The sequence below is a fragment of the Syngnathus leptorhynchus genome, chromosome 14, assembly GCF_054491065.1.
Source record: "Syngnathus leptorhynchus isolate UIUO chromosome 14, UIUO_Slep, whole genome shotgun sequence".
Lineage (NCBI taxonomy): Eukaryota > Metazoa > Chordata > Actinopteri > Syngnathiformes > Syngnathidae > Syngnathus > Syngnathus leptorhynchus.
This window is the reverse complement of record NC_141208.1, coordinates 10,426,111-10,436,724: the sequence shown is the minus strand read 5'-3', so window position 1 is coordinate 10,436,724 and position 10,614 is coordinate 10,426,111. Positions and strand designations below refer to the sequence as shown.

At 42.6% G+C, this 10,614-nt stretch overlaps 1 protein-coding gene across 4 annotated transcripts; it reads right to left on the bottom strand.

Moving 5' to 3' along the window:
- Positions 1-162: 162 nt before the first annotated feature.
- On the bottom strand, positions 163-10,431 carry fggy (FGGY carbohydrate kinase domain containing). Of its 4 annotated transcripts, none has more exons than XM_085929209.1 (16): positions 10,147-10,431; positions 9,655-9,864; positions 9,196-9,307; positions 8,938-9,089; positions 7,667-7,755; positions 7,425-7,540; positions 5,668-5,796; positions 5,460-5,563; positions 5,268-5,375; positions 4,970-5,031; positions 4,670-4,832; positions 4,405-4,479; positions 4,159-4,279; positions 3,645-3,739; positions 2,837-2,898; positions 164-2,722 (listed from the first exon to the last, which is right to left on the bottom strand). In XM_085929209.1, exons 2-16 carry the CDS (start codon positions 9,844-9,846, stop codon positions 2,632-2,634), a joined length of 1,671 nt encoding a protein of 556 aa, XP_085785335.1. In that variant the 5' UTR covers positions 9,847-9,864; positions 10,147-10,431; the 3' UTR covers positions 164-2,631. The 4 variants fall into 4 exon arrangements, with proteins under 4 accessions (XP_085785339.1, XP_085785335.1, XP_085785336.1 ...); XM_085929210.1 differs by having other exon boundaries at positions 9,655-9,870; positions 10,147-10,189; XM_085929212.1 differs by lacking the exon at positions 10,147-10,431 and having other exon boundaries at positions 9,196-9,303; positions 9,655-9,822.
- Between the last annotated feature and the right edge of the window lie 183 nt (positions 10,432-10,614).

The following is a 10,614-nucleotide window of genomic DNA, read 5'->3' as shown; positions in this document are numbered from 1 at the left end:
GTGTGTTGAAATAACACTAGAGGACAGCACTGGTTTTCTGGTTGGTGTTGAGCAAGAATTGATGAAATAGTAAATAGTTTATTCAGAAAAATTACCAAAGTGATGGAAAACTATTTTCAATTCGAAAAAACCTTTGTTAAAATAATTTTAATTTTAATTAAAAAACAATTTCTCAAGTTTCAAGCTCAACACGTTTATTTTCTGTTTCAAGTTTTCAAGAAAAAGTTTTCAAGTACAACATTTTTGATTTTGTTTGTTTGTGCTTCTGTGTGTTTCCTCTGGGTTCTCCGCTTTCCTCCCACATTCCAAGAACACCTATGGTAGGCCGAAGAGAGAGTTAGCGTGAGTGTTTGTCTATGTGTGCCCTGGCAACCAGTTCAGGGTGTCCCCCACCTTTCCTCATCTCCTTTTTCCTGCGGTACGTGGTGTGATAGCAGACGGGGTTCCTGGGTCAGCGTTTGAGGTTAAAAAATAAAAGAAGATCCACCTAGACTACCTCAACCTGCGTGAAATGCATGACTCAGGGGTCACATACACAGGGCCTCCTCGGGTCACATTTCATGGTGTTTGACGTGTTTACAGGAGGTTGTGGGTGGGGGGGCTGGCTCAGGTTACGGGTGATGTGCTAACATCCAACTTGAACTAGGAATTCCTCATTGTATCTATATATACACAGATGGAGGATATCGAATTGAAACGAATCAGTATTTAATAAACAATTCCGTTGCTCAATTAAGTATGCAAGGTCACAGTGAAGCCTATCCCAGCAGACCTCACAGGAAAGGAAGCGTTCAACCTCAATAAAACAAATAAAATAAAGTCTGAGGCCCTTTTGTTAGGTCCAGTGGGGCGGTGCAGTTACGAGGTGCTGGAACACTGAGTGCTGGACAACACACTTGGTGAAAACCAATAATCCAGACTTGCACCCAAGTAAAAGCACGTTACGCAATTCTTCACACATGCAAAAGCATGTCTGGTGGCTGTTACTAATACTTCATCAGTCACTGAAAATAAAAGCAAAATTATCTGTCCTTAATAAAGAAGTTATCAAAAGTGACATATTATACAACTGTGCTGGTTAGCATTTTACTGAACTGACTGAGTTTTTCCTCTGTTTTGGTGAAACGGTCATGTCCCCAGCTGCCTTTCTTTTTCCTTTCACATGAGACCATATAACTCATTATTCATACAAATACAGGCAATGAAAGGTCCCTGCATCTTAAAATAGTCCCATTGCAGGTTTTGTCATTGCTGCGACTATAATAATGAGGGCTTCAATTTCCCCATCTGGTATCATCACAATAGCCCAAATGTTCAAAACAATGACATCAGTCATTGTCTGTGATGATTTTACCAGGGCGAGCTGGACGGGATTATTTCCACATATTGGTAGTTTTAATATCATCGTGGTCAAAACCTGCTCTGATAATATCACCCTCAGCTGCATAACGTCCTGTACCTTTGCGCTATATTCTGGCTGTCTGCTGTATGCCCACTTGCTCCATTTTTGCTCCTCTTATTTATCCATCCATCCATCCATCCATCCATTTTCTGAACCGCTTTGTCCCCACGGGGATCGCCGGCGTGCTGGAGCCTATCCCAGCCGTCATCGGGCAGCAGGCGGGGGACACCCTGAACTGGTTGCCAGCCAATCGCAGGGCACACAGAGACGAACAACCATCCGCACTCGCACTCACACCTAGGGGCAATTTGGAGTGCTCAATCGGCCTACCAAGCATATTTTTGGGATGTGGGAGGAAACCGGAGTGCCCAGAGAAAACGCAGGCTCGGGGAGAACATGCAAACTCCACACAGGGAAGGCCAGAGGTGGAATCGAACCCGCACCCTCCTAACTGTGAGGCGGACGTGCTACCCACTGCCCCACCGAGCCGCCGCCGCCTCCTCTTATTTATTTATTTATTATTCACCGCTCTTATTTATTCGTTTGTGCCTTCTTGTCTTTACTCTTTGTGCTGTTTGCTTGTATGTATTGTGTAATGTGTCTAGTCAGCGTGGGATGGTGGGAAACGTAATTTCGGTCTCTTTTAGTGTGAAGAAATTGACAATAAAGCAGACTTTGACTTTGGCAGGACACCGGAGTTGCCTACCCATGCACATTAATAAAACATATTGTATCACTTCGTATTCTGAAAAGTTGTTTTTTCTCCGCAATTCCAGTTTTTCTCTCCTCGCAGACAACCTAAAAGAAAATGATAAGGAATCTAACCTATGGACCTGGAGTTGATGACAATAGCTCATCTGTAGATAAATAGTATGACTGCATTTCTAAAAACAATAATGTTAATTTTTCAATAATTTTGTAGATCACATTTGATAAAACAGCTCTATTTAAAACAAACAAACAAACAAACAAACACAACAACGAAACATAGGTCAGCTCAACTTTACTGAAATATCATGAAAAAAAAGCCTGTGATCAGGCTTAACAACTTTTCCCGCTTCAGCCATTTTCACCATCGCCTCCTAAAGTAATAATATACAAGGTACATTATATCACCTTGTATCCCGACAAGGGGGTGACAGGGACCCGAAAAAAATTTCAGTTTGCTATGGACTGGTTGAGTGAGTCATTTTTCAAGACAATTGCTTCTGCTTCCAATTACAGTGCTTTCACTCTGTCCCAAAAGTGTTCATGAGGGCTTGGTACTCCCTCTGGTGTGCAACAAGGCACTGGAACACTTGGTACTTTCTTTGGTAAAATCTGCAAAAGAGATGATATTTATTCCATGTTTGATGGTTGGAATTATTTCGTATCTGTTGGATCACTTAACTGACTAATAAGGAAAAAAATCATGATGTCCAAGTTTCACCTTACCTCTGAAGGCTGTGATCAGGCTCAACAACTTTTCCCATTTTAGCCATTTTCACCATCGCCCCCTAAAGTAATAATGAACAACAAATCATGTTAAGCACTTTCAGGCCCAAACATGAGCCAGTTGGAGAAAGAATCCGGCTACAGTGCTTAAGCGGTGCACGGTCTCTCACGGGACCTATGCAGAGCACGGCCGGGCACAGCCTCCCTGCACTCTAAAGCTGCACAATCCGGCGGGTGGATCAGACGCAACAACTGTCTGCTGCACTCGCCTTTGGAAAGAGGGGGTTGACAGGTGCAGCCTAGTCCAAATAATAATGTCTTATTTTTAGTGTATCTGGCTTAAAGGCTCATCATTCTCTGGTGGTATGAGATCTGTTGCTGGAAGATCACAGGGATGATAATTTGACCGGGCAAAAAGATTAGTCAGCATCTTGGGTCTTAAGCACACTGTGCAGAAATCTGACTTTCTTCTGTGGGGGGGGGAAGTGAAATAATGCAATGTGCTATAATATTTGTGTTTTAAGTAGTAGTAATGAAGTGACGAATCAGCGCTTCAGTGAGTGAGTGAATGAGTGAGTGGGTTGAGTGAGTGAGTGAGTGAGTGAGTGAGTGAGTGAGTGAGTGAGTGAGTGAGTGAGTGAGTGAGTGAGTGAGTGAGTGGGTTGAGTGAGTGGGTTGGTTGAGTGAGTGAGTGAGTGAGTGAGTGAGTGAGTGAGTGAGTGAGTGAGTGAGTGAGTGAGTGAGTGAGTGAGTGAGTGAGTGAGTGAGTGAGTGAGTGAGTGAGTGAGTGAGTGAGTGAGTGTTCCACCTGTATAGTGCCATGGTCACGGGATGCACACGCTCCAAGAATTGCTGCTCCTACCAATACAGCCTCGGTCTGTTTAGGCAACACCACAGGCAACCCTTAAAGTGATCAGATCATTTAAATAACAGTATTTAGTACCATGAAAATTTTGCAGGAAATCATGCTCAAGTCCATATTTGCTGTGGACTGAAAACATTTAGATTACACATTTCAAAGACAAATATGAGACAAGCGACTTGGATCTGATAAACAAACTCTGACAACAACACATTTTGTTGAAATCCTTCCAGTTTGTCATTTGAACAAATTTCATTTTGTTTTATCTTGCTATATCGATTATTGGAACAACACACAGCGTTGCTCAGTTTCAATTTTTAAACTGACTATGAGGACGAGAGCAAAACTAAAGGAATCGTCTCAATACTTTTGGAGTGCTGTGCATGTTTATTTTGTGATACAAATAGTTGCTGTTTCCAAATACAAAATCATGTCATGGTCTCTCGTTTGCACTTTGTACCTGTCGCGTTGGCATGAGTCTGCACAAACAAGCTGTTCTTGCTCAATCCTCCACATAAAAAAATGGTCTTAATGTCATGGCCAGCTTCTTTCATGGCCTCCAGTATATGCAGAGTACCAAGCTGAAATTAGTAAAAGATAAAGTGAGAAAACCAGGAGATTTATTTAAAAAAATCATTACTCGTCAAATGATAAGCGAAAGTCTCAGCGAAGGTCATTTGAAACAAAAAAAAAGCAGTGGACTGACCGCCAGAGCTTGTATGGTCACCAAGTAGAGTAAAGCCAAATCATCTAGAGTTTGAGAAAGAGACAATCCAGCCACCTGTAAAAGGGTCATCACTCCATTACACACAATTAAACACAGTCGTGGAGCCTCTAGGGTTGAACATAATCTGTTCCAAATTGCTAGTTGCTTGGTGATGAAGATCAGACTGAATGAAGTCCAATTCATTCTGGCTTTGCAATGGCTTGTGTGCATTTCACAAGTAAGGTCCAAAAAAAATTGGACTCACCATGCCCTTTAGGGTGGGGTCAGCTAATGGTGACCTGTTCCCGTGAAAGTCTGGCCACACGTGAAGACTCGAGCCCAGCAAGTCAACGGCTGAACCCGATGAAGCCATTAGACGTAGGTGGCTGTTCAGGTAGCTGTAGATGCCGTCACCTGAGGTACAACAACTGAGAAAAATATCCCAAAAATTCATTTGGGGTCATGGTAGGAGTTGCTTTTGTCTTGCTTCATCATCATATTATCATGTGTCAGCTAACGTGTTTCGTAAATTTTGAAGAGCCAAATCCTCAAATCATCGACTAACCTCTGCCGCACCTTTTCCTGGAGCTGCGTGTAAGCCACATGACCCTTCACCATGTGATCAATCTGGAGGAGAAAATTTGTGTAAGGAGAACGTCACATGATAATAAGAAATGCAAATATTGGATGTATGATTTTCTGTTTTAAAAAAAAAATCACCTAGCTAACATCCAGTTATGAGAAAAATAGTGTTTATTTAACCTTATCTATCGGATTTTGTTGGAGAAGATACATTGCAGTGGAATTTATCTGAACGCCTAATTCAAGGACATTCAAGGAGCGACAAAGCAGAATAGACTGACCAGACGTCCCGCGACACTCTGTCCTCCCTCGTTAAGCCACAAGTCCGGTACCATGGCAGACAAGTAGGGACCCCACACTCCTGGCACAAACAGCGGCTGCTCACTGATCTGGAGAAAGTAAAACATTTTAAAAATAAACATGAAAATGATAGGTTGAAAGGGAACGACATCAACGGAGTAACATAGACTCACCGCCATGTGACAAGATGATGTCCCGCAGATCATGGCCATGCGCGTGGTGATCGGCTGGTTCTCACATGGCAGTCGAAAGCCTTTTACGTCTGCTCCAATCATACCTGGAGAAACAAAGCCAGTGACTCATCATAGAACAACGAGCCATATGTCACAAAATCGTTGGGTGTCAGTTGCAGAATAAAAAAATGTGTTCAGCATGAGATACCAAGGCCACCAGCATGAGCATCAAGAAGCGAAGCACCCACAGCAGTTCCTGGATCTAGACCCAAATCTGCTGCTGCCCCCTGAGTCAGCCCATCCCCAAGAGGACTACCGGGAGAACACGTCATGCTGCCTGGAAGACAAACAATCATTTAACTAGTAATCAAACTAACTTCAAATAAAAAAACTGGAGTTTTACGGTTGATATACTGTAATTTCCGGACTATAAGCCGCAACTTTTTTTAAAAACTTTGAAGCCTGCGGCTATATACGATTTTTTTCGTGATTTTTGTGATGACTTGATCACTTTTATACACTCGTAAAAAGGCTGTGGACCACTGTTGTGGGGTATCTTGAAGAAAAAAACAACAACAACAAAAATACTATTTTGAAACACTACTATGGCTGCTGCTTATTTTGGCTGTGTTGCTTGTGACTATTATGAGCTTTAGAAGGAATGCACGCTAGGTGACCTGCGTCAAAGGGCTCTAAACCCTTTCTCTTACTCTGCCATGTGATCAGAGATTACACAAAGCAGTGGCGCTGTTTGGACCATCTGCATTGTATTAAAGCCCAATCAATCAGCATTTAAATTCAATTCTTCTGACATTTTGCTCACCAAAAACAAGTTGTAATGAATGTGAACTTTTAATGCAGTTGATTCAGAAGGTTACTTTGAACCCTGAGGCTTAAATGGCGGCGCGGCGTATTTATGGATTTTTACGGCCTCCAGGGGGCGCTCTAGCGGGAAGCAAGAGCGAGACAAACGAAGAAGAGATAATGCGCCAAGGAAGGCGTGCTAGTTTGTGTTTTGAACATTTCGCGCATCACGCATACATCCACCCTCATCATGGAAAACACACGAAGAAATACATTTGATGCAGCTTTTAAGTTAAAAGCAATCGATTTGGCTGTCATTATGGGGGACAAAAGAAATGCATATGATGCCGCTTTTAAGCTAAAGGCAGTCGATGTTGATGACATTGTGTTGCGTCACCCTTTTCTTTATTTCGTGGTCCCGTCTATTCTGGAGCTATACGTGTCGCTCGCTAGTTTAATGTAATTTAGCGCTTCGTGCATGAACAGACCATCACACTCGAACAAATGCATAAAAGCGACGACGAAAGAGAGACTGAGAAAGTGTGAGGCGAAGGATATCTAACGCTATTTCAATCGGACACTGAGGAGGAAGACTTCGATGGTTTCAGTGCACAGGAGGAAGATGAAGACGATGAAGCTTTTTATTTCACTTTTACTAGTATGTTTTATTAATCAGCCCTGTTAGTGCTGTTGCTGCTGTGTTACCGCCGCATCTCAGTGACTTTTACCGGTATGTTTTATTTCCAAACCCTATTAGTGCTGTGTTACTTCCGTGTTGCTGTGATATTACTGCCGCGTCACAGGCAGTGTTTGGAAAGAACTGTTAAGGTATGTTATTAAAACTTTAAAAAAGCTTTCTGTGTCCAGTCTTTCTTTGTTAATAACTTGCGTGCACACTTCCGTGTTGCTGCGGTACTACTGCTGCGTCACAGGCAATGTTTAGAAAAACATGTTAAAGTATGTTATTAAAACTTTAAAAAGGCTTTCTGTGTACTGTCTTTCTTTGTAAAAAAAAAAAAAAACTCGTGTGCACGTGCGGCTTATAGTCCGGTGCGGTTTATGTAAGAAAAAAACTAAAATATCCCCGAATTTTAGCTGGTGCGGCTTATAGTCCGGTGCGGTTTACAGCCTGGAAATTGCGGTACTTTTTTTTTAATGTACCTATTTTGGAAAAGTTGTTTTGAGTCAGATCCTCCAGTCCTATTGAAGTCCAAAAACTCACATCCCATCCCTCAGGGGGACAATATGTCCATTTACATACCAGAGTACAAAGGGATCTGTGAAACCAAAAAGAAAGTAGAAATAGCATCTGCAGCTTTTCCATAAAAGTAGAATTTCCCCAGCACAGGATTAATTATTGCATGAATCAATTCCATCATAATTATATCTGTGTATATACAAACCTGGTCAATGAGCCAGTGGCCTTCCATGAAAGAAAGTCTGACAGGTCAAAAAAGTGAGCAGCTTTGTTCCAGCAATTTTCCCATAGGTTCTGCAGAAGTGGGAAGACAAATATTGTTAAAAGGCACAACATAAGTGTGCAATTACAAGCGTGAAGAAATCTGCACATCAAGAACAAATGCTCACGTGTGGGAGAAAATAGAACTTCACAAAAAAAATACCGTAATTTTCGGACTATAAGTCGCGTTTTTTTTTTTACTTAGTCTGGGTGGGGGGGGCGACTTATACTGAGGAGCGATTTATAATTTGAATTGAATCTGTCATTTGAATTTGTGACGTCAGCGGCTCGGTGGTTGTTTACGTAAAAGACAAACATTTGATCACGGGATGACGAAGATGACAAAGGGCCCCACATACTACCGGCAACTCTACGGAGCTCTCTTGCACCTCCGTGGATGGAAGTCGGGGACTGGTGCTCGGCCGGGTGGCTGTCCGGGGACGGTGGATGGGGCTTGGACATGGCTTTTACGCACGCCCGGTCCTATTCTATGGAGCTCTCTTCCACCTCCTTGTTGCCTCGTTGAACTCTTGTTTTGTTAAATGAAGAGCCGTTTATCAAACCCACGTCTTTGCTTGTACTTTGTTAACGCCACAATATAGTTATATACTAGATCTGTGGAATAACGACGAGGCTGACGTCAGGGCGCATGCGCGGCGTTGACAAAGGACGAGGAATTTGATCGATGGATTTAATGATTTGGAATGACACAGATGGTTTGATAATATTGTTGTAATATGATAGTTATTTGAAATATACTTTATATATTGTTATACGGGTCTGTGGAATAATTAGAAATGTAACTTACGAGTCTGACATCAGCGGCGCGGCTCATATGCGGCATTGTTTACATAAAGGACGATCGATGGATTTAATGAATTGGAGTGACTCAGATGGTTTGATAAAAGTGTTATTTATGTAATAGTTATTAGAATAACTCTGACTGTTACGTCAGGCCCGTTCTCAGCTCTTTGTTTGTGTTTATGTCACATTAGCATACCTATCGTTTAGCCTGTTGTTGCTCGATCATGTCTGTTCTTGGTGTTGGATTTTGTTGAATAAATTTCCCCCAAAATGCAACCTATACTCCGGAGCGACTTATATATGTTTTTTTTCACGTTATTGTGCATTTTATGGCTAATGCGACCTATATTCCGGAGCGACTTTAAGTCCAAGAAATACGGTACTCAACTAAATCATTGCACTTCTGCTCACCTCTTTGAGCCAGAGTAATTTAGGTGGTTGCATCTCAGGTGACATCACCCCTCCAACCCTATTTAGGACGCTGTGGCCTGCGCTTGTGATACGAGCAGCTTGCTCAGCAGCACGATGGTCCATCCACATCACCACATTTCTCAGATTGTTTCCTGGATGAGGAGGAAAGGCTCTCACTGCGGTTGTTATTTTTGTCTTGCCATATTAGGATGGGAGATTACATGACATTTGACGCAGGATGGGGTGAAATAATGTTACCATCCTGATTAACTGCTACAGGCTGGAAGCTTTGGTCCAACACCACAAGGGAGCAGGTAGCATCAAAACCGACTCCTCTGACCTGTTTTCTGTTCACTCCTCTTGTCACTTTCTGACCAAAACAGATAAAATTGTCAGTTGGATGAATGACCAAGCGTATCAGAATATTATAATTAATTTATTTCAGTGCTTATTTAATTTGACTTTATTTCGCGATTTATATATATTACATTATTGATCTAAAAGGTATTTATTTCAAAATCTTGGGTGATTTCAACATATAATTAACTATTTTATATTTATTTCACAATTTTTTTCAATTTCATTTTGGCACTCGTGGTTCCCTTTGCATCGTGAATTCACACTATTATTGAATCCCACTCTTCCTCCATACAATTGAGGGGTGGCCATTGCGCACCTTTTTATGAATCATCTTCGTATTGCAATCCTGGCTCCTACCTTGACAACGGCGCAGCATTTCTCCCAAATCTCAGAAGAAGACTGTACATAATGGTCACTGTGAGGTTCCCAGATGGTAATGGGCTCCTGAGCAGAGGTCTTCAAATGACCGGCTCTGGTCACTAGAGCAGCCCTCACACTGGCAGTGCCCACATCCACTCCGACATAGAAGACTTCAGCCGAATCAGCCATGAGGGAGGACACAGCCTTCTGCACCTCCACATAGATTCAAAATCGGTTACATTGCAAGTGTCCACATATTAGCGAAAACATTTGTAGAAAACACGTAACGCGTTCCTCCGCGGAACATATGCATGAATCGACTAAAAAAAGACTTTCGGGGCAGCGGCGTCAATAGCAGATAAGTTGCACGTAAATTAGAAAGTTTAAATTATAGTTTATCCATAGACACAGCATTCCTGAACCCATCCTGTGATTGAAACTTGTTGTAGTTTTCCCCTTTTTGTTGTTTTTTTGCCAGAAGAAACTCACCTTTTGCTTGGGACGCTCTTGGAAAACGGAACGCGAAAGAGACCAAAAAGCAGCAATTTGCGCAGCGAATCAAGCAGCGCATTACTTGCTGTGTGTCTATCTGTCTGTCTGTCTATCTGTCTATCTGACTGTCTGTCTGTCTGTCTGTCAAAGTCCGCTTTATCGCAATTTCTCCACATGCCAAGGCACACAAAGAGATCGAAATTACGTTTCCCACCGTCCCACGGTGACTAGACACAGTACATCCAGCTCATCCCGGGGGATCCCAAGGCGTTCCCAGGTCAGCCGAGAGACATAGTCTCTCCAACGCGTCCTGGGTCGTCCACGAGGTCTCTTACCGGTGGGACATGGAGGCGTCCAGGAGGAATCCCGATTAGATGCCCGGCCCACCTCATCTGGCCCCTCTCAACGTGGAGGAGCAGCGGCTGTACTCCGAGTCTCTCCCGGATGATCGAGCTTCTCACCCTA

What these genes read in the sequence shown, in the direction of transcription:
- fggy (XM_085929209.1), bottom strand. Translation starts at nt 9,846, where the DNA reads ATGGCTGATTCGGCTGAAGTCTTCTATGTCGGAGTGGATGTGGGCACT. An exon ending in AATTACTCTGGCTCAAAGAG is followed by an intron (nt 7,756 to 8,937) that starts GTGAGCAGAAGT and finishes CCACTTCTGCAG; the next exon opens with AACCTATGGGAAAATTGCTG. An exon ending in TGACCATACAAGCTCTGGCG is followed by an intron (nt 4,280 to 4,404) that starts GTCAGTCCACTG and finishes TACTAATTTCAG; the next exon opens with CTTGGTACTCTGCATATACT.